Consider the following 23,431-nt stretch of genomic DNA (forward strand, 5'->3'; position numbering starts at 1 on the left):
TGTATTGATAGACATGTAACAGATAACAGAAAAACACCTGCTGTACACTGAAGCATTCCACCTCAGTGCTTTAAATATAACCGTTCAAACATTTGCAAATTATACTATTCTATAAGTCAATGAGTAGATTTTTTCCCCCTCAGAACATGTATATTTTATGAATGTAGAAGATTGGCATCTCTATATGTAAGAGAACCATTCCTTATGAGTTTGGCACCTTTCTTCTCTTTGACATCTGGGCAGAAGGCTGAGGAAGAAGAGTGAGGTTTTCTTTTTGTTTTCTGTAAAGTACGTTGCTTTCCTCTGGCAACTTGCTGATTTCAGTCTTATGGTAAATTTCTTAAATGTCACTTGTATTTATGAATAACTAAATTATATATATGTATGTGTGACTTTTCAGCATTCAGTTTTAAGGTGGAGTGTATGTGTTAGAATACATAAATACAGAGAGACTACATTAAGAGAAAATTTTGTTGCTACAACATGGTATTTTAAAAAGACTTACACAGGCACCTAGGGATGATGAAAATGCGAGAATTTCTGAACCATAGAAAATAATTTAAGGACAGAACTCTCCCAGTGTTTCCAGCAGCAGAGATGTGCTCTTTCTCAGCTTTAAATCCAATATCAACAAACTTGGTTAAGCCATAAAATCCACAGAGGTTTGGTATTCTTCATGTTGCTAGGAATTCCATAATGTACGCATTCTTAAAACAATATATTTTCGAGGCATATCCCATTGGCTTCCTGTGAAAAACACGTTAAGAAGCCTAAAATAGAGAAAAAAGCCTAAACTGTGGCTTCCAGCCACAGAGACAAAGAGCCTTGCATGAGGCAGAATGTAATTAGGAATTTGCAATACAATGATGCTTAATGCCTTCCCAATCTGCAGGCTAATCAGGATGGTGCAGATCATTTATTCTGCAGCCTGATGCAGCCTATAATTGCTACCTTTGGGCAACCTTGTCCAGTCTGCAATGGCTCCTTTTCTTACTGGTCTTTCGGGACATGGTTGTTGAGTCAGGAAATAGCCCTGAATTCTGAAATTGTGACTGTGACCTCGACTCTTTGTTTGAGGGTAAATACTCCTTTTAGTCAAGACTGCAATGATGTATTGCATTCTGGCTTTTAATATTTATAAAACCCTTAGACAAAAGGTACTGCATATTGCAAATTACAGTTATAAGACTTTTCCCTGAAGCCTTTTTTTTTCACTTAACCTAATCAAGAGGATTTTAGTTGAATTAGCATTTAGTCTGTATATTATTATTATTAATATCTATCAAGAAAAATATCCTAGCTTGTTTTGCCTATTTCAAGAGGGCTTAAATTGTTCTAAGCTGCATTAAAGAATGCAAAATCAGAATAATTCATTTTCCTCATAGTGGTGATGAGGTCCTGAAACATGTTAGCTTAATACACATTTCAATTTCCTTGCTTATAATTTAAATAAGAATATAGAGAGTTTGTAGCAAAGAAAATAAAAGAGATTGGATAGAAAATTATTTAGATATGATTCATGATCATGAGTGTTCTGTTCAGAAATCTGAACCTGGGTTTCACTAAATGTCAGAGGATGTTGCTTGCACGTAGGATTCAACTTTCGATGTTTTCCTGTTGCTGTTTTCACTGTATTCCTTTGAGTTACCTTTGCCCTACAAAAGGCTCTTGGTTACTACATGCTGTAGTATACGTGAACAGCAAATTAAAAGCAGAGGAACACATCTACAGCACAACAGTCTATTTTAGTACCCAGTGAAACTGGGGTAAAGGTTACAGCTGGTTAGCAAATATTTTGGCAGTGCATATAAAGGAGCAAAAGGAAATCCAGAGTGCTGAGCTTTGCATTATCAAAGGCTTTTCAATCTGTATTCATTTTTAAACACCATAAATTGCTTGGCTTGAACATACAGACATAAAATAACATTCATCATGTTTTTTAATATGAAGACTTGAAATAAGGGGCTGCTGACACAGATCTTTTGAATGCAACTCCACTGTTACATATCTTAAATGGAGAAAATGTATTTTTGAGCTATTTCATATCAAGGCAGCTGAATACTTTGGCTGAAAATATAAAATAGGATGAACCAATTTATTCCTGTTACTCCTTCTACATGTGGTTCAGCAGAAACAGCATAATATTCTTTTAGGGCTTGACTTTACTGCCTGGTTGTCTAAAATTACCCTACTTGAATAATACTGACAGGGTTTAATTCTAAGGAACATGAATAAAAAAAGCCAAGAGATGGGCAGAGATGATTTGGAGTACAGAAAATGACAGTTTTAGCAGAGGGACCACATAAACTCCCCTCTCCAGATGAGCATCACCAGCATCCAGGTTGAAAACTGTCCCCTAATCTGCCAGCCTAAGTACAACCTTGTGTATGACTCAGTCTGAAGTGCAAAGCTTTGCCAGTGTGGATGAGTATTCAGATAGGCTTTGAGCTGGCCTTGCACTCTGGGCTGACACTCCTGCCCAGGCAGGACTTTAGTCCGGAGTATGTTCCACAGAATGGGAAGGTCATCCTGCCTGCCTTGCAAAGCCAGGCTTGAGGCACCTCTAAGCCTATCAACCCGTCTCATGCTTAGTTTATAGGGCAGAGCATTTCACTGCCATTGACTTACATAAGAATTTACAATAGCTCATGGAACATGTATTCATTATTAGTTTGATATCCACTGGACACTGTGTTTTAGTCAAGTCAAGTTTTCCTTAAAGAGCACTATGTTGAGATGACTCACAGAAGGCTGGGCAGATAGTAGAACATTGTTTATGTCTGAAGAACAGGGATTTTCAGGATAATGTTAGCGTTGTTTCCTGTCTCTCAGAATTCCAGTGGACTTTGAGCAGCTCAGTATGTAACTTGGCATGCTGTGCTTCCAGACACTCTAATACATAATTGCTCTGGTTCTTCCAGCAATCCTATGTATCTCATTCACCTGATGCTGGGAAGAGAGGCAGGAGAGGTTATGGCTGAAAAGTACATAATGTTGTTTTGAACACATTTTTGAAAGATGGAGCAATACTCTGAACTTCCTCACCAGTTTAGTCTCTCTCCAACTGAATTGATGCCAGGGACTGACAGCAGCAGTCCTTGATGCAAGAGAACCATCATTCAAAGTTTGGCTCAAAATAAAATAAAAATATTTTACACAAGAAGTTATAAGCTATGTAAAATGTAAGTCCTTTTGCATTCCAAACAATATTCTCATAATTTTCAGCCACTCCATAAAACATAAAGAAACTGCAGACTCTAAATAAATAGGATCAATAGGCCAAACTACAAAAAAGATGTATGTTACAATAAGAATTCAGCAGGCATTTTCTTCCACGTCTTTGAAAGTTACTTCATTAAAGAGGCTCAGCACAGAGTACATACCGAGTTTTATCTTCACCATGTTTTTCAGCTTGTTTCCTGACTTAAGGAAGCATCTGCAGTGCAAAATACTTCTCAACAGCAACCCAGGATGATTTCAAAGCAAGGCATGGCAACAAATGGTTTCCCCTGAAGATCTATCTGCTTGTGGCAGCAGACAATACAATTGGTTTTTCTATCCTTTGTATAGTTTTAAATTAATTTAGCAGGAAATTTATGGATTTTGACATGTGAAACTCTGTCCCAGGACTTTCTTCTGAATGAGGTGCAAAGACAATAACTAAAGAAATCCAAACAGTGGTATAAAAACATTTTTCCCATCAAAAGTGGTAGAAAATGCCAGCCTTTCCCTTGTATCTGTAGCAAAAATAAATATACTTATCAGAAAAAAAGGGCGCATAAATAGTTCAACAGAAAATTATCTAAAGCATCAGCTAGGTGATAGGGCGGACCTACCAAGGGATTTCAACTTTTGAGGACTTCAACAAAGTCTTGCTTTTTATCTCATACTAGTAAAACCAGTACCAAGTAGGTACAAAGGATCATATTTCAAAATATGTAGTTTTGAGGGTTCAAAACCTTTGTGAGGACAGTGTAAGTTTTCAACTTCTGATACAGGGGCTAACTTGGAGTTCCAGTGGTACAGAGGGATTGCCACACAGAAGTGCTAAGTTCACACAAATCCTTTATGAGATGAATCAAATGGCACAAAAGATGCCTTGCTGTGCTGAGCACTAGAGGTACAGAACAAATGTACAACCTAAGCTCCTTCCTGTCCCTGTGGAGCTCTACAGCCCTGTCCCAGCAGAGAAGTCAATGGTGCAGCCCATAATTCTCAGAGTGTAGAGCCTGCAGTGGTACTGGGCTTACAGTGGGGGAAGAGCACTCTGGTGGGATTCCTATGAAAATAGGAAAGTTTTGAAAAGTTTTTGTCATGGAAACTGTCCATGCTTATTCTGTTGTATCAGAACTCAGCTAGAAAATTTTGCTCTTTTAAAGTAAATAAATTCTGTTAAAATCAGCTGCTGCTCTAGTTGATGTGATTGCTAGAATAAGAAAGGCTCCTTTCTTGTATATCAGCTTTACTAGAACTCTACATGGCCTTAACAATCAACAGAGACCAAAAGTAACAAAAGATACCATTTTGGATGCCATTGTCTATAAACAGGAAAACTGAGATTGCAGGAAAATGCAGGCAGGCTGGCAAAGAGGTGGCAGGGTCTCCGTCTTTTGCTGCCTTCAAAATGAGATCAGGTCTTTCCTGGAAGATATTATTCAGCCAGAGAGAAGTCTTTGGGCTCAGCAGAGGATAATATCCTGTGGCTGATGTTGTACAGAAGCTTGAATGAGTTTATTTACTAGCCCTTAAACTCAATGTAATGCTGAAAAAGGCAAGGGAAAGCAAAGACAGAAATGAGGAGAGAAAAGAGATAGAACATTTCCAGTCTTATAAATCAGAAATGAATCTTTTGGCAGGAACAGTTTTACATCAATGTAACAGCAGAACATGACCTACAGAAAGCTGTGTTAAAAAGCCTTGCAAGCGAAAGTATAGTGTTTCTCACACCTGAGGTTCTGCAGAGACTTTCAGGAAGTAAAAAGAAAAAAGTTAAAAAGTTATAATGTGCAGCTATAAAGGATTTTTTAGCTTTCATAGTATGTCAGGCAACTTAGTATATTTTTGGATGTGTATAGGTAACTGTGCTGCATTTCTATACTCTTCCCAGTATCACATGCTCTGTGAGTAAATTTTTTTTTCCTGCTGCTGGTAGCTTATAAAACATTGATAGTAAAATATGTGAATAGTGCTGTAAATACTGCAAACAGGATTCTAGTGCACGTTGCAGAGAACCAGTAAACAGCCAACAATGTATGGGTAATGTGAAATGACTGGCTGCTCTTCAACAGTGCTCTAGGAAAATTGTGATTTTCAGTTACGATCTGTTCAGTCAAATTAAGGTCTGATGACTGCCTCAAGATGTTCATTTATCACCCAAAATAAATCAAACTGAGAGAACAGGCAACAATATGTGATTGTATTCAAAGGCAACGCATCAGTACCTATGGGTAGAATCTCCAGCAGCAGTCAGATAAAAGTGGCTGGAAATAAGAGTACAACAATAGATCACATCAGGACAGGATATTACAGAATCTCAGCTTGGTTCATAAATATAAAATAATGAGCTACTGCTTTCATACTCTTACCTGTCAAACTGTATTAAAAAACTTGAAAAAATGCTATTTTCATCTGCTACAGCTCTTGATTTGGTCAAAAAATTTTAATAGATTATACTAAATGGGTACACTGGCTTTTTTATTTTATGTATGCAGACCTGAAAACAAGAAAACTAAAGATAATAGAGTATGTCATGCTCATTTTCAGATTTTCTACCTGTAGTAGATGTGTGCATAGCTCAGTCTTGTGTGCATGCATTGCCTCTGGGTTCTCGGCCCACGAGAGTGTGTTAAGCACTGGCCTTGCCAGGGAACACTGAGCAGGCAAAAATGTCATCATCACACCCCACATAGCACAGCTGAGTGTGCTATGCCCTCTGAACACAGCAAAGATGTCCAGGATGGTATAGATTTTCACCAGACAGGAAAACAGCAGTTGGTGGTGGCCTGCAGACTTTCACTGCATCCACAGCCGCAACAGCTTTACTAACACCAGACTGCTGTGCTGTGGATCTAAAGGAGTCTGGCAGATACAGCTTTCAAGAAAAAATGCCCATACACTTCTAGACTTGGGAAGTGGAAAGAGAAGCAGGTGTGATACCTCTCTAGCACTGAGCAGTTTCTGAGATGGAACCAAAAATCAGCACCAGGAGGGGCTCATGATGCATATCCAGAGCTATTAAGACTTGGCAAAACTGAGTTTGATGGTGCATCTGGCATGCTTTTAGCACATCAGAAAATCAGACATTCATTTGGTGTTGGCACAACTTTTGAAGAGCACAGCGAAGGAGATCCAGAAGCTGAATGCCCTCCAGAAACCATCTGGGAAGATGGGTTTTACTGTTCTTGAATCTGGAGGATACCTGGAGCTTTTTGCCACCTCTGTTGTCCTTTGACAATGTCACAAGCTGTAGCTTGCTGTAATAGACTGATCACAGGGTGGATGATGTAAGGCAGTAGCAGGCAGTGATCTTACAGTCTGTAGGTCTGTGCAGGAGCAGGAGACATTTTTCAAATGAGATAGAAGAGCTTGCATGGTTGCAATCTCGGCCTTGAGGACTTCATCCTTGGCAGAGCACAACATGCCTGTGACAATCTAAGGGAAGTCTGCAGACACAGACAAGGCACTGCAGCCTGAGCCTCCTTCCTGTGCTCCTGGGAACAGTGCTGACAGGGGTTAATTCTGCCTGCTTGTCTTGCAGCACTGCAGATCCATGAAAGAAACAGCTGAACAGGTAAATAGCTGCATTTGTCAGATTTCCACCTAGCTCAGATATGTGCATATATAAAAGGCCAGTGCTAATGGTGCATTTCCAAACGATATTACAGAATTCATAAGGTTCAAATACTTGCTTTCAGATCTTCCATTTAGTAAAAAGTAACAATTAAAAAAAGTTAAAAAGTGAATTCTTTTAGGCACATATTAAGAATGTGCCTTTTTCCTCTTAAAAACCAAAAATGAAAAAATTTATTTTAATGATCATTTGGCAAGATGAAAATTTACAGAAGGGGGAATTTGGAGCCCTAAGACAGCCAAGAGATGCTCCTTTCCAAGCTGAGCCTGCTGCCAGTGCAAAGAACAAGGTGAGCCAGATTTCATTTACTACCTGGAATAGTACAGCAGGGAAACCACAGGGAGAGGTGTTCACTCACTGGTAACACAGCTGCTTCACAGGCACTCTTGTGCTTCTCAGGTGCTGCCAGGGCCACCCCGGTGATTCTTGTGAGCTCTGCTCCTTGGGCAGACACCTGCACCAGTTCAATCTCCTGGTTTTGAGCTCCAGTGTTTGTAGTGAGGGGGTGACAGGGCCAAACTACACTATTTACACCTAATTTCTGAGCTTATTTAACTATGACATAAATGAAAGTGTTGATGTGGATTAAGTGCTTGAGTTTAAATAATTCATTTAAGGAACCCTAAATAAATGAGTAAAGGAAAATGACAGAGTCCTTTAAAATATACGAAACACTATCCATTACAGAAATATCAAAGTTCCCATCAATTTCAAAACCATAAAATCTCTCCCACTTTAATACAAATTTCTATTAGAACAATATTTTGTGACTATATTTTGGGAGAAAACTGAAATTCTGCAGTAATACTTTTCTGTTCTTCATTTTTTGTCATTTTTTGTACTTCTGGCAAATAAAGAAGTCATTATGGTGTAATAGAAAATGATATAATTTTTGACTGTGTAACAATTAAAATGAATGAGGTTATGAATTGTATCTGAAACATTGCTTTTATATTCAGAAATGTTGTTTGGTTCAGATGCCATTTTATGCCTCTACTATATGTACTACACTTTCAGACAAATAAAAAAATAGAAAACTCTATCTGTGATATAAGCACAAAATCACAGTAATTATGTGCAAAATGTGAATGTTTGAAGATAGGACTTGTTCTTGTTGGCTTTTAATTTATTGCTGACTAACTGACCCTGCTCTATATGCCTGTTTTGATTAATGCAGAACCATCTTGTCCACATGTGCCTGAAATTCTGAATATTGCAAATTGTGCATAAAAAAATATGCCTAAACATTTAAATTATTGAATCTGAGATGCACTTATTTGTGAATATTTTGTTTAACAAGCTAGTTTGGAGAAAAAAAATCCATTATAAAAAAAGTTTCAAGATTTTATGTAATAAAATTTTAAAAAGGGTGGGGTTTTGAGAATGAATCTCTCCAACAATATCCATAAATATAACTTCAGGTGTTTGGCATCCCTGGGTCACCCAGATGAAATTACAGGGATGGAGCTCTGCTGTTAAACCAAACATTACCTGAACCCAGATTCTCAGAAGTATTTAGAAATACTTGTCTTGTATTCTGTTCAGGCACTGATCCTTCCAAAGGCTGACAGTACCAAGCTGGTGAATTACAGAGCAGATGTGCGAGAGTTGAAGCCAATGCTGAGCAAAATGACTTTGTTCTGGCAGCTTGCCTGACTTTAACCTTGCTGTGCATGACCCAGCTCCAAAGCTCCAATACCAAAGCTCTTTCAGCTACACAGAACTACTTTTTCCCAAAGGTGACTTATAAGGAAACTCGAGGTAGAATGGTAAACTGTTCTTTTCAACAAATATTTCTCAAACTGCAGGCCAGTACCTTTTTAGCAGTCCTGAAAGGGCCTAAAGTAGGTTGGTCAAATATCTTGTGGCAGCAGCTCTGTCTCAGGGTAGCAGCAGCTGCTGCATTAACAAGTGAGGACAGCCTAAGACCGTGGTTGCAGGATTGATAACCATCCCAAATTGCTGACAGCAGTTTAACTTTCTCCAAGGCAAAGGAGTGAATATGAACACTTGTAGCCAATTATAAACTCTTCTCTCTTGACCGATATGGACGTTCTAAGCTGCTGGAAAGTCTAATTGAAGGTAAATGAGATGAACCAAATGGAGGTGACATTTAAGATTTGTATAAAACAGTCCTAGATGTTTCAAGATTCTCCTTCTGAGTTCAAACAGTCTATTCTCTGGATTTATTCTGCAGTGATATGTGAAATTAATCCAGCATTTCTCACAGCTCCTTTTGCTCTCACAAAAGACAGACACACGTCCTGTATCATATCCTCTAGAACATTTTCAATTATTAACCATCAACTAATTGTTTACAGTTTTATTGGAGTACCTGTTTCTCCTTCTTGCTCTGTTTCATTATAGAGCTTGATGTGTTCTACAATATCTTTTGTAGCTTTGATGCATAAGCAGTTTTGGTGATCTCCTTTAATTTTGCAGTATGCTATAACTTTCTTTTCTCGACAAAATTCTTCATAGGCACTAGATTGCATTGTCATAGATGCACAATAGGAAAGAGGAGGAGGAATGGAGGGAACAAATTAGCAGTAATAATAACCTCTGATCACATACCTAATTATTTAGTGTACCTTTCGATTACAGCTAATTCCAGTATTCTGCCAAAAGTCAACTTGCATTGAGAGTGTGAAATACTTTCCATTCAAAATGTATAAAGGACCTTTTGGACTTGAATTCACTTGAGAAAATTGCAGTTAACTGCAATACAAGCAAAAGGGAGGGAAAAAATGAATTTAAGCAGGGTGAGGAAAATGGGCTATGTACTTTCTGTCCGATCAGACTCCTCATACCTGAGACTGACCCTTGTAAAACTATTTTAAAATTGTTGTACTTCAGTAGGATGAAGATAAATGAAAAACTGCCTATCCCTATTTTCACCGGTAAATCAGAAAGTAGATAAACTCAACCCTTGACAAGAGATCCACTGATAAGATGCAGACAGAACACTGACCAAATGAAAATAATGCAAAAACTTCATTAACGTGTATCAAACTTGACTGCATTATCAGCTTGAATCTTTAGACCCTTGTCAAAGTTTGGTTTTTCAATATTGGCATTTGCTAGAAAAACCTACTATGAACCTAGACAATAAAATCATACTACAAGGATACTTGTGTTCCTGAAATTGCAAGGCTGCATGTGGGCCTCAGTTCTCATTTGTTAGAACAAAAAATATTGACTAAGCTTCTGCAAGTATGGGAATTATTTAAACTATAAGAAAAGTGAAAGTCAAGGAACTAGGTGTTTTGTGTCTAGCAGCTGTATTCAGAGTCGAGTCTAGTCACTCTGAGGAGAGGTACCTGTAGCATCACCAGGGTGATCAGACTGTCATTTACCTAAGGAGATTTCCGCCCCATCAGCAGGACAATTCCTCTGATTCTTCAATTATGATATGATTCAGCATCACAGAAGTAGACAAACACTTGTCAGGGCAGGTTGTGTTCTAAGAGGCAGAAGATTGGAGCAACACATCTCACCTGAGTTGGTCTTATTTAGAGTAAATTAATCTCTCTTTGATGCATTCAATGTAACTCTGTGGTGAGAATGGTTTGTTTATGTCTTCTTGCTAGTGCCTTGGCAAAATACATCCTACAGATTAAGAAACTCTGGATTAAAGGACCCCTTGCCATATTTAATTTAATTTAATTTAATTTAATTTAATTTCATTTCGTTTCATTTCATTTCATTTCATTTCATTTCATCCTCTTCTGTGTTTCTTGGACTGTACTAGTACTGTTTCAAACCTGTAATTCTAGAGGTTCAGTAGCAGTGAATATGGCTTCAGATTCCCATGTGGGAATGTAAACAGTATATCCTGACACAAACTAACCACTTGCATCCACCTTATAGTTTGATGGGATGAAGAAGCTCTTACTGTCATTCCTCAGCTCCAGGAAATGCTGCCAACCACGCCTTCATTGCCAGTGAGATGAGTTCATATTTGGAGCAAATTCTGCTGGGATGCTGGGCAATTTTACCTTGTGAAGGGCTCAGCTTGGCTACCTTTCCTTTCTCATAAGGCAAATTGAAGTGCAGTGTCAGCATGTCATGCTTAGAGGATCAGCAATGGTGTCGGACAGCGTTGAGACTGGAAAGAATGGTCTCCCAAAGAAGTTGCATGTCTGGCTATTTTCTCTCCTGTTTTTTTATTTTTTTTTTTTTTGGCTTCTAAATGGTCACAGAAACAGATATTGGCAGTGCCTGTTCTCTTTTTTATGTTGCACATTTAAGGCAGAAGGCCCTCCCTGGTTGTGTGAATGGAACTGTGCTCTAGCCTTTGCTGTGCTAAAAGACTTGGAACAGTGCGTGTGGAGGCAGCTTTGCAGAAGCCTCAGAGAAAGACTTCCTGCCAACAGCATCTGTGGAGATGGAAACAGCCACTGCATTAGATCCATTAAGATCTAAAGAAATGCAATAACTGGACCCTAATTAGCCATCTACACCCAAATGTTAAATGTGGTAGGTTTTCAAATGGATGCCTAGCAGAGTCATTAGTTTGCCAGCTTATTGGACTCTGGATCTTACACTAGGCACCAGTGACGTCCCATTAAATTAACTAACCCTTGAATTAATGCCAGGGAACCTTGACAGGAGACAGAGCATGATTGTCCCTTCTATTAAGATAATTAGAAATGTCCTGGAATGGTTTAGGTCTTTCCCTGGCTTTTTCCCAAAAAACTGCCAAGCAGCTTGTGTTTTAACACAAGCAAGAGAGAATTCTTCATCATTTTGGTTGTAAACATCTTATTTTGCAGTATAAAACAGTGTGCCTGTTGGCCATTCCATAACAGTTGTCTTCAGGGCCAAAGAATGCTACTAAGCATATTTAAACTCTGACTTCAGGTGAAATTAAGTGTGTGGGAGTCTAGAAAAAATGGCATAGTCCCTGATCAGTCCTAATAGTGTTTGCACTTCTGAGGTCAACTGGTTAAATTTTGACAGAAGAAGGAAACGACAAGCACAATGAACTGAGGATCTGACCTGGCATCCTGGTGTGATAAGTCTGACACAGCCAGCCTTCCTCCTCTGCATGCTGGAGGGATTTGTGAGTGAATTAAGGCTTTAATGTTTCTTCAGGTGTTGCTGTCACAGCCTCACCATATAGATGTAAGTCTGCCACACCTTCAGGATGTACAGTTTGCTCTAAGAAAGCTGTAAAAGTAGACTTTCTTAATTTGGAACAGTTCAGCTCTGTGATGTCCTGGGCCAGCTCTGTTGCTAGGTTAATGGGAAATTTTCCAGCTGCAAAATTATGAATATGTTCTTCTTATTCACAAGTTCCCTGATTCTTTTTGCACCTCATACTGCTCCACTCTGAGCATCTGGCCTGGTGACAGAACAACTAGTAAAGAAATAAGGATGCCAGCATGTCTCAGTGCTGAGGAATAGTGTCTATGCACTGTGAGGCATGAGGGGCTACTACAACCTTCTAGGATGCCTTTGCAGAGGAATCAGGTTGTGTTCAAACCGGTGAGCCTGAGTCCATTCTTCCTGCAAAGACAGAGAGACACTAGGTACAGAAGTGAATGAGAGAAGAGTCTGTGGGTGTATATCAAAATGCACAGTACTCTTTACAGCAACTTGAAAAGGTGGATGCTATTCAATAAAATGTTTGTTTTAATCAAAATGGACAAGAGTATTAAAAATATGCAATTTTGCCCTGCATCTCAGTAATGGGTGTGAAATTGAATAACCAGCCAAATTTTCTCATCTCTGTAGATCAATAAATTTCCAGGGACATATTAAAAAGGTATATAAACATGCCTATGTTTCAATTTTGCTTTATTCAGTTACATTCCAATCAATTATATATTCTATTTTGTAGGAATACAATTTATAATCCCTATATTTGGTGATACTGGGAGCTTAAGTCTTCTTCAGAACACTTGAGAAACAAAAGTAACAAAAAGTCCAAGTATTCATAATCCTCCTGAGAAAGATGTAAAATATGTAGCTTGGTGGAAGAACTTTGTGCAGATTGTTGCATATGGATCCAAAGAAAAATGGGTTTCAGTTAAGTGCTAAGATAAAACTAAAATGACAAATGCTAAAATATCTTTGTTTTTGTGTGAATGTAGTGCTGCATTGCACATGAAGTGGACTGAATAAAGAGAAATTTGTAACTTTTAGCCTTTGAAAACTGTCATTTAACAGTAAATGCACAAAGATGTGCTAACAATTTAGAAATGCACAGTCTTTCTCAGTATTTTTGCCATGCAGTTTGTATGTAAAAGTATGTGTTTTCCCTGCTTTTGCTGGCATTTCCGGCAATGTGCGTCATTCAGAGGTGTACTCCATGCACTCTAGAGATCAGTAGTTACCCTTTGCTTTCAGTATTCTGTCATCCAATATCTTAAATGGTCAGGAAAAAGAAAGATTTTTCTCTTCATCAAATGTGTAGCTTCATTTTGGTTTTTTGCCAAGTTTATATTCACATTTGTAGTAAAGATTAAAAATAAAAACAATGAAACAAAGTGCTGCAGCTTTCAGTAAACATTCGGCTCATTGCTGGGAGTGGTCATTACTACAGAGTTGATGATTTGCAGTGGTATCACACACTGCAGTGGTGAAGAAAAATTTTTCTTGTCCCTTCTGTGCTCAGGATCCCCCCAGCAGCTCTATGGCCCCATGTACCTTTTGCAGGCTACATACAATATGAATTCCATTCCCCTGCCACTTCTCACTCTGCCATTTATATAATTCTCACACTGCCATCAATACCTCAACTCCTCTTGTTTTTGACAGATGAGCCCTGCATTCCTGCTGAGCTGTTTGGCTTGGAGGAATATTTGAAGAGTAAAATAAATGAATGAAAAAAGTAAGTGATGGTACTGGTCCCTGGAAGCAGCTAACAAACTAAAGAGGTTTTGATAAGTAAATTTTGCATGGCAAAGTTTTTTCTACTTCACATAGTGGAGCTATGAAGTTTCTTTAATGCAAGCCTCTTTTATAGACTCTTTTCAAAATTTGACAGAATAGGTATGCAAAAACATTAGTTCAGGTAAATAGTGAATAGTTAGAGTTACTAACAGATCCATGAAGGAAAGGTTCCTTTAAGTTCTCTAAAAATGTTAATACATCCATTACAAAACACTACTCAGGGACGTTTGGTCTTCTCATGGAGAACTGGTACAGAAATCCCTTAAAAAAAGAATGATTTATACTTTCTGTAAAAAACTGGAATGAAATGTTAGCTGTGGATGGGTAATAAGATTAATTTTGAGATTGGCTCAGTTGGTTAGAGGAGGGTGCTAATAATATCAAGATTGTGGGCTCGATCCCTGTATGTGCCATCCACTTAACAGCTGGACCTGATGATCCTTTCAGATGCCTTTAGACTGAGACTATTCTGTGATTCTGTAATTTATGGAAAGGTGCAAAGTCTGCTTTTCCAGATTTTTTCTGCATATGCATTCAGAGAGTTACTTTCACTCAAATTGTTCACATCTCTCTAAACATTGTCAGAGCAGCCATATAATCATCCACAGGACACAGCTCTGAAGCAACACTGTAGAATTTCTAATGCTACGGTACTCTTACAGAAGGTTAAGTGGTAAGGAAAAGTAAAAAAAAGTCATAAAAGTGCATGGAAGTAAATACCCAAAACAAGTCCCCAGAAAGCACCAGGCTCACAGATGTTCTAAGAAGTGAAAAAGTAGCTAAGTATATTAGATAAACATTTTTTAGTGAATAATTAACAGGCCAGCTTCAAAGTGTAACTCAATATAGACTATTTGTTTGTTTTTCTTCTTGTGACAGTGACGTTTTGTTTTTAATCTACAATAAAGGGTTATATCAGGTAATCCTGGAACAATATGGTGGGAGATTGATCCATTTAATCAGTCATATTGATATAATTTTTAATTTCAAGTTACTTTCTGATAAGTATCCATGTTTCATGGGATCACAAATAATTCAGTACTATGTCAATTTAATAGTTATGCATACATAAATGTTGTATTAACACTGTTGTTAAGATCATAGTATTACTCATTCAAGGGGTTGGAAGTGTACATTTTGTAAACACATTTTTACAAAATTGGGGATTATGTACTATTTATTTCATAGGGCCCCTGCCTCTTTCCACGTAAAGCATGGATATGAACTGACTTTGCTATATTCAAGAGACTATAGCATGTATTTAATAGGACTACTTCCATATTCATGACAGAATTTGAGAAGTGATGCAGCCAAGGCTTTCAGGGAGAAAATAATGGGTCAGTGGTTAAGGCAATTGAATGCTGTCTTGAAAGTTAAATTGTAACCTTGCCCCTGAGTTTGAAATTGATGCTATGTGAGTTAATCGTAGGCGGCCACTAACCAAGTTTTTCAATGTCTGATTGAGAATCTGATTTATCAACACACTGAGTACTTAAATCTGGATCTGAAGTAAATGACAGCTATAAGTGGGTAAATGAAGTATGGCATGAAGCAGTTATAAAAAAATAAAGTCCTAAACAGCTCTCATATGAGACATGTAAGATTTTTTGGTAAATTTTATCTTAGTTCCTATGGATCTCAGAATTCCCTCTTGTTAGCTGAAGATAATAGCATGCCTTGGTTTTGTAGCAATACTTTAAAGTAATTGTGCCAGTATTTTAGAAACAGTCGGCCGGAATGACCATACAAGAAAAAACACTGGGGAAACCTGCAGTTCTACATTCAGAGGATGCTGTATTCTTACTAAAAGAAAATACAATAGGACATAATGACAGATTAAGTGAGAGAAATAGTGGAAAATTTCTCATTAAATAAGCCCTTTCTATTCCAGTGCATTAAAAAAGGCTCTAAACCGAAAGTGGTAAATGACCATGTAAACTAAATGATAAAGCCAAATTATACACATGCAGCAGTGAAGAAAATTTTGAAATTTGAAAATTTTACAGACCTGGTGTTCCCCAGCTCCTGAGTATTTTGGCATGGCTCTGAAATGGATGGACGTTTGTGAGGCTTGCAAGAGAGAAAATTATGTCTGTTTCCTTGTAAAATACAAAGCCTATACCACGGGCATGTTAGAGCCTAATCAACTTTTCTAATAATGTCCTTGACAAACCAATGAACATTACCAAAACATTAAAACAGGATTTTAAAGCTGAATGACAAAAACAGATACAATAAATGATAATGTTACTAGCTCTGTCTAGGACACAATGCTATCACTACAAATGCCCACCCTCACAGCCCAAGAAGACCATTTCTTATGGCTCTTTGGGAAGATGCTTCCTCTCTTTCAGGAATGGATCTGACAATTCAACAGAGTGCTCAGTGTGAGGGCATTTATGGTGACAAAAACAAAGGGGTGTTGCAGAAATTTATTTCCTTCAAATAGAACAAGACTGAGAATGGAAATTGATTACTAAGGTAGGAAACGAGGTGATTGAGACACTGAATTAATGGCTAATAGTATTAACAAGCTAATACATTTAGATATCCATAAACAAGAAGCTGCAACAGTGAGTACTACTACTCTTACAGTGCTTTTTTATATAACAGGATAAATGTGTGGGGTAACTGGCGTTAGTGCTTGGTATGAAGTCATCTGCAAGGAATTTCCTGTGCCTATCTTTCAGATTTCTCAGTGATGAGCCTTCAGTCTTTGCTCAGGAGAGACCACCACATTGGTCAAGACTCTGACAGCACATCAGTAAACACCTATGAAAACACACTCTGCTTACCTGCTACAAATGCTGTGTGGGTATTGTTTTAGAGGCGGTTTCCCTGCAGTGTGGTTTACACTCCGTTAAATATGCTAGGAGCTATTATGAGCTGTGTCCTTATCATTTGAGATAGAATTCACTATTCAAGCAGATGTGACAGCAACATCGTATCACACACACTTCACCTCCGTGTTCTTACCCACAGCCCCTGCTAGGAAAAAAAAAAAGACAAAAAGTTTTGTTGTGGAGCAGGAGCAAACCAAATAGCTAAAGCTATTTGTTACTTTTTCTGTTGACAATTCTGAAAGATGAGGACACACACTGGTGGACTAGTTTTGCCATACAATACGATTGCAACAATGAAAAGGAGCTGTGCATTTATCTTGGGAAAGAAAAAGTAGTTTCGTGAACTATCTTGGACATCATTCTATCTTTACCAAGACTACACGATCACAGGTTTTAATCATTACCGTGAGAGTGGAGATAATTCCTTTGGCTTCACTAAAGAAACCATAGTATATGCATAGCGATTCTGAACAAAAATTTTAATCCAAACCGGCACCTGTCTGCTCTTCCCATTCCCCACATGGAAGAGAATATTTGACTAGCAGCTCCTAGTCCCCACTGCAGCGATGTGCTCGGGATCTCAGGCAGGAGCGGGGACCGAGGGGCCGCTGCGGGGACGCGGGAGCCGCCGCGGGCTGTCCCGGGCTGACCCAGGCGGTGCAGGGCGGCTGCGGCCGGGGCCTCCGTCCCCTCCCGTCCCTTCCCGTCCCCTCCCGTCCCTTCCTTCCTGTCCCCTCACTCCCGTCCCGCCTGTGCCACCGCCCCCGGGCGGGGGGAGCCGCCTGCCCGTCCCATAAAGGGCGGCGGCGGACTTGGAGAGGCTCGGTGCGGAGCGGGGCCCGGGTTCTGCCTCTGCACGGCCGCTGGCCCTCACGCAGGTGAGCCGCAGCGACAGGCGCCTCCTTCCCCCGGCACAGCGCGTCCTTTTCCCGGCACAGAGCGTCCATCCTTTCCTCCACAGGCTCCTCCCGGAGAAAGCCGGATTCCTCGTCGAGTCTCTGCCATGGCCTCCGTCCCGTCCGCCGGCTGCCTCCTGGCCAAGAACCAGTACTACAGGAGTGAGTGCTCGGCGGGCCGGGAGATGCTTGTTGTCCCCGAACATATCCCCTGCCCTTCTCTCCCCTCTTCCTTTCTCTCTGCCTGGGGAGCGCCTCTGGAGTGGGGAGGCTGAGCCTCCCGAGCCTCTCCCGAGAAAGTGGCCGGGTTGTTGGCACTCAGGAAAGAGCCAGAAAGTGTTTCTGGTGGTCTGGATGAGCTGCAGGCAAAGAGTTGTCTTTGCCTAAATAGCTTTTAATTTCTTGGAGAGTTTTTCATATCACAGAACTTTAGTTTTAATGACTATCTTCTTCTGGCTATTAATCTACCTTTTTTAAAAAGCTATTCACAATTATTTATTAGAGTTATCATATATATATATGCATATATATATATACACACATATATATATATACACATATATATGTTTATTTAATTATAAAACGTGACCTAGAAAAAGTGTTAGCCTAGCAAGTCCAGGCTTTACCTGTACTTCCTATTTACTTTGTGAATTTAGACATAATACAAATCAATTCACATTTTTGTTTCTAAATATGTGAAATAATCACCGCTTTGAGGGTGCACGTGGTGTGTTAGGATTCCTAGGTCCACGATGGACGCTAATGGGAGTGTAGTATTTAGTTGTGCCACAAGGGAAAGCGTGCCAATTGTGTTGTTGTGGACATAAATGTTCAAGGATGTACTTGCTTGTCTTGGCAGCAGTGTGACCATGATCAGTGGCTTTGTCAGTGATTTTAGTGAAAGTTATGCAGACAGATCTCAGTCTGCTTTTAAGGGAAATGTGAGTAGAGTGAGAGAGAAACTGATATCAAAGTTCTTATGAAAACTGTAGTAGAACAGTTACACTCTGTGGCTCAGTGAAATTGTTTCCTCTGAGGTAGCAGCATGTCTGAAAAGCTCCTGACATATAAAGAGTGCACTCTCTCAAAGCACTTTTTTTCGTTACCTGTGTCTCTGTTTTCCACGAACAGCAAGACTGAGCTCAGAATCCAGTGTTTCTTCCAGCTCCTCCTGCTGTTTGGATGCTGTGAACATCGCAGACCAGGACAAAGCACTGAATGGTATTGTTCCCTTCTTTGAAACGCTTTTCAGTTTTTCCTGTTATTCATCCAGTGTCTAATGTTGTGGGCTTTTCTCCTTTGGCAGGGTTACCAGAGTTAATTGATAAACATTGGTGGATAAGAAGCTTCTTCCACAGTGAACCCTCTCCACCAGCTGTTGGCAGAAAAACACTCTCAGCAAGCAGGTGAGTCCTGCTTTTAAAACAGTGGGGATAACTTGCTCTACATTCCTTTTGGTAACAGTGTTAGTAAACAAGTCATAATCAGCTGAAACCATCTGGTGAGGTGCAATGCTGTTTTGATGATTTAAGTAGAATATACATCAAGTGTAATGCTATGCAACCTTTCTATGTTTTCATTTTAACAAATGAACTCATATGCTACTTCACATTATGCAGGTGGCAGTGCCTATTACTGTTTCACACTTATGGTGATGTTTATTTAATCATCTACCTGTACAACTTGCACAACCATTTATACAGTTTGGCCACGTTACTTTATGTTAAAAAGCTGATATGAATGCATTAAAAATACTTAGGCAGATAAATAAATATCTTTGCGGTAAATACAGTGAAAATGATATTTATAACCTTTATAAATATATTTTTGCAGTACCAACAGTTGAAAAGGACAGCATGATGGCTTTTCTGACTGAGATGCTACATACAGACTTGTTTTTCCAAGAGGCTTGGGATCTTCCTAATGTCTGGGTTCAGCTGCAAGAGGAAAACAAAACCTTTAGGAGAGTGGAAAAGTGTATTTTCAAAATATTTTTCCAGTAGCTAAAATGATATTGCTTAGTGTACATATCCATGGCCTACTGTGTTCTTTCCAGATTTGCCATAATTTGTGATGTCTCTCTAATGAAAATTTCCAGGAATAAACATCCTGATGACTTGAATAATTAGAGAAAAGTGACAGAAAAAAATAAGACATCATAGATTTAGGAGGAAGATATGTATTGAATGACTTTGCAATAGGTGATTCAGTTAAGTTGCCTTTGAGATACCAGCTCTATAGGCAGTCACACTGATGTAAGCAAGATTCAAATCTATAATCCAGAGTAGGACTGCTGCGTGACACGTCTTTTTTCCAGTATTTGTGTACCAGTTACAGGGTGTAAGTTTACAAGAATGCTTGTTAATAGCTTTGCTTTTAGAAACCCAATTATATGAACAAGCAATAATCAGTTTGGTTTCTTTGATAAAGCAGAGTGCATAGATCCCAACTTCAAATAGATCCCAACTTCAAATACCGAGGTACCACTTTCATTCCTACCTATGTATGCTGGTATTTGAGGACAGAATAGAGGAGATGCACAAAACCAGTAATCCTAATGGAAACTGACCTTTTCCAAGGAGAAGAACAATCTTAATCAGAGTTGATACTTTTAGTTTGTTTTAGATTTCTTCTGCCTACTTTGTTGTGGCTTAAAGATCTACTTGTTCCTAAGTGACTAATTCTATCAATATTCTGCTGTATACCAGATTAGTTATGAGGGCTAGATCTGGCAAAGGATTCCACTGAAAGTAATCACATTATTGTTGTTGTCCAAGTGTACTTTTGTCATGCTCTTGAAAGGCACTATAACATTGCAATGCTGAAGACTAAATGAAGCTAATTAATATAACAATTGTTTATTCTACTGGGCATGACTGAAATGCTTCAAGGATTATGGAAAATAACAAGTGTTTGACTGGATGATAATATCTGTGACAAGTATCTATGCAACTTTTTGATGTACTGTCATTAAACCTGCTGGATATTTGTCTATCACTAGATGAACTAACAGTAGCAAACATTAATGTAGGCAACATCTTATTATTACTCACTAATGGTTTAATGGTTATGCATAACTCCAAGGTGTATCAAGTGGTTGCTTCGGGGAGTTTACAGTCTTGGTGGAGGCAATAAAGGCATGGCAGATGACGACGGAAAAGAGCACAATTCTGAAAATATTATTTCAAGGGTCTTTAAATTGACTTGTGTCTTACTTTACTGCTATTGTATAGTTTCATCTTGGTCTGTTCTCTAAGTATACAGAATGAGCTTTTTTTATACTAAGATTTTTTTTGTTAATAAAGATTTAATCAATATTTTGTCTGACTTATTTTTGGCCTCCAAAAACAAAATGGTGTTCCATGTTGCCTGTGGTGCAGATGCTGTGTGGGTTTGGGTTTCTGTTTTGAATGTGTATTTATTTTTCTTTTTTAAAACAAAGTATTTGAAAAATTTAAAACCCCCTCAAAAGTCTCTGTTGCATGTGCATCACATACTTCCTTTAGTCACTTTAAGGGCTGATGTGACTTGGAAAAGGCTTGCAAGCTAAGAAAAAGCCCCTACACCTTTTTCTATAAAAACATTTTGTAAAGGAAGACAGCACCATAGTTACAAGAAGGTGACTGAGACTCTCTTTGAAGAGCTCTCTTGAAATAACAGAAGAAAGAGGTGCTGTAGCCTTATTATTAGTACACATGTGAAATACCATATTCAGGAAACACTGTGGAAAAGAAGTGACAAGTTTCCATATTACTCATTGAGCTTAAGGTGCTTCTGTCCTTACTGAGCCAAAACTTGGGGTGCAGAACAGGCTCAAAGAGCTGATAAGCTGTTAAAACCCACAAAAACTCCCCTGAATGAAAACACAGTTATTTTTCAGGGAGTGGTGAGGGGAGGAAGGCTGCATGTTGTTTGCTTTCATCTGCTTAGGCCCTGTGAACAACTTGTTTTTGTAATGGCAACAATGTGGTAAAAATGCTGTCCTCATGCCATCCACATCCTCTTCTGCTGAGATCAGCTCAGCACTTGGGCAGCACCCCTGCCAACTCACAGTGATCTGTGCCAGTTCTTCAAAGTATGCAATGGGCCAGCTCCATTAGTTAATATCTAATGTTGCTATAACAAACTCCTGAGAGGATATGGGTAAACGGAACATGAAAGTGCTTGCAAACAAAGGGCAGCAGTTTTTTACAACTCAGTAATAGGGAAATGTTAGTTTTCTTGATTTAAATGCCAATTCAAGGCACCTTTGAGAGGAGGGGAAAGCCAAAATTTAATTGATTTATAGAGAAGCTGAGATAAATAGGAAGGGGAAGCTATATTGAATCGTTTAAATGTCACTTAGAATAAGGAAAACAGGAAAACAGGAAAACAGAAACAGTGTGATTTCATGTGTCAGTCTGGGCAAGACAGATGCAAATGTTTGATCAATGATTAATTGTAGTAGAAAAGAAACACTTTTTTGCTTTTTGCTATTATAAGGTTTATAAGTAGAGATCTATTTTAAGTTAATCTGTACATTGTTATCCATCTGGAAAAAAATAGAGTATTAGACAAAGAATTGTGCCACCATGTAAATACCAAGTTAGATCCAACTATCATAACCAGGTTAGGAGTGGAAAGCTGGCCTTGAGAAAGATTTTTTTTTCTTTATCTTAAGTACATATATAGTAATGATACTTAATAATAGATTTCCATTTCTTCCCTTAAAGGAAATTTAATTCATAGTGTCCTGGTCCTAGTAGTATCCAATTTAAAAGTTAAAATAGAAGAAAATTCTTGTACCATTTGTTTTGGTTCAAGAAGGATGAAATCTGTTGCTCTGCACATTTAGAGAGAGAAATTTATAATAATGATTTTTTCCCCAGTTGTTGTTATTTGAAAGAAATACTGTGAAGTTACATTTCTTTCCTAGAGTTTTCTTGCTTGTATGTGAAGTAAGCAATACTATATATTGTGGATGGACAATAGTGAGGATTAACTCTAAAGACTGTAGCTATTGCAGTTAAATGGGATTTTTTTTAAATAAACTTGCTTTTACTGCAGAAGCCAGAATGATAAATGGACCAAGGTAGATACAACAGATTTTCAATATAAGAATGAAGAGAAAATCTAACAGCAAATCAAATTAATTTTGAGTTCTTAGGAGTAAGTAATATCCTTGTAATTTTTTGGATAGGGTTACTTCTCTTTGTGGTATTACAACATCCTGATACTTGAAAATAATTGCACATCCCTCTTCATTTTTTTTCATGATCTTAAATAATAGTTCATTATTTCTTCTTGAAAGAAGGCTCTCTGTTATTGTCACTTCTCAACTCTTCTATGAAGGAAAACCCAAGCAGGGTTTACTCAGACATTTCTACCAGGATTAATATTGTTTGCAAAACATTTCTCGGGTTATTGCACATACAGCTGCTGACTGAAAATTTTGACCATGACCATGTTCATTGCCCTGGCTGACTCTTCATTGATGGAGGGATTCTGTCAGATTTCTTTTGTCATGCACTCTGTCATATGCCATTTTAAGCTGTTCTGGCAGTAGCAGATGTGAAATATACTTTTTTGTAATCACTAGAGGATAGGTTTTTTGTAATAGGAAGAAGCTGTCACTACTAAAAAAGAGAATCAGATCACTGTTTTGGGAGGGAGTTGTGGAAAACATTTTTTTTCTTTTTTTTCCGCTTCCATCCCTCTGAGAAACTGTGGGGAAAGAAATTGCTCTTTCCCAGCCCTATGAAAAAAGAGAAGATTCAGGTCCCACTTACAGTGCTTGATGATATGTTCAGAGACACTCTATTGACTTTTTCTCAAAAATAAAATTATAAAAGTGCTTTTAGTCAAAATGACAGGGCATGATCTGCACAGAGATATAATGTTAGAGCAGCTCATAAAAGGAATAAAAAAGGGCCTCTACACTCAAAAAGTTGCTTTTCTTAGCT

General features: G+C 38.4%; 1 protein-coding gene across 2 annotated transcripts; it reads left to right on the plus strand.

Moving 5' to 3' along the window:
• Positions 1–17,321: 17,321 nt before the first annotated feature.
• Positions 17,322–20,755, plus strand: PPDPFL (pancreatic progenitor cell differentiation and proliferation factor like). Of its 2 annotated transcripts, XM_030971691.1 has the most exons (5): positions 17,341–17,471; positions 17,555–17,651; positions 18,621–18,710; positions 18,796–18,895; positions 19,323–20,755. In XM_030971691.1, exons 2-5 carry the CDS (start codon positions 17,597–17,599, stop codon positions 19,333–19,335), a joined length of 258 nt encoding a protein of 85 aa, XP_030827551.1. In that variant the 5' UTR covers positions 17,341–17,471; positions 17,555–17,596; the 3' UTR covers positions 19,336–20,755. The 2 variants fall into 2 exon arrangements, with proteins under 2 accessions (XP_030827552.1, XP_030827551.1); XM_030971692.1 differs by having other exon boundaries at positions 17,322–17,651.
• The last annotated feature ends 2,676 nt before the right edge of the window (positions 20,756–23,431 follow it).

Source organism: Camarhynchus parvulus, chromosome 2 (genome assembly GCF_901933205.1).
Source record: "Camarhynchus parvulus chromosome 2, STF_HiC, whole genome shotgun sequence".
Lineage (NCBI taxonomy): Eukaryota > Metazoa > Chordata > Aves > Passeriformes > Thraupidae > Camarhynchus > Camarhynchus parvulus.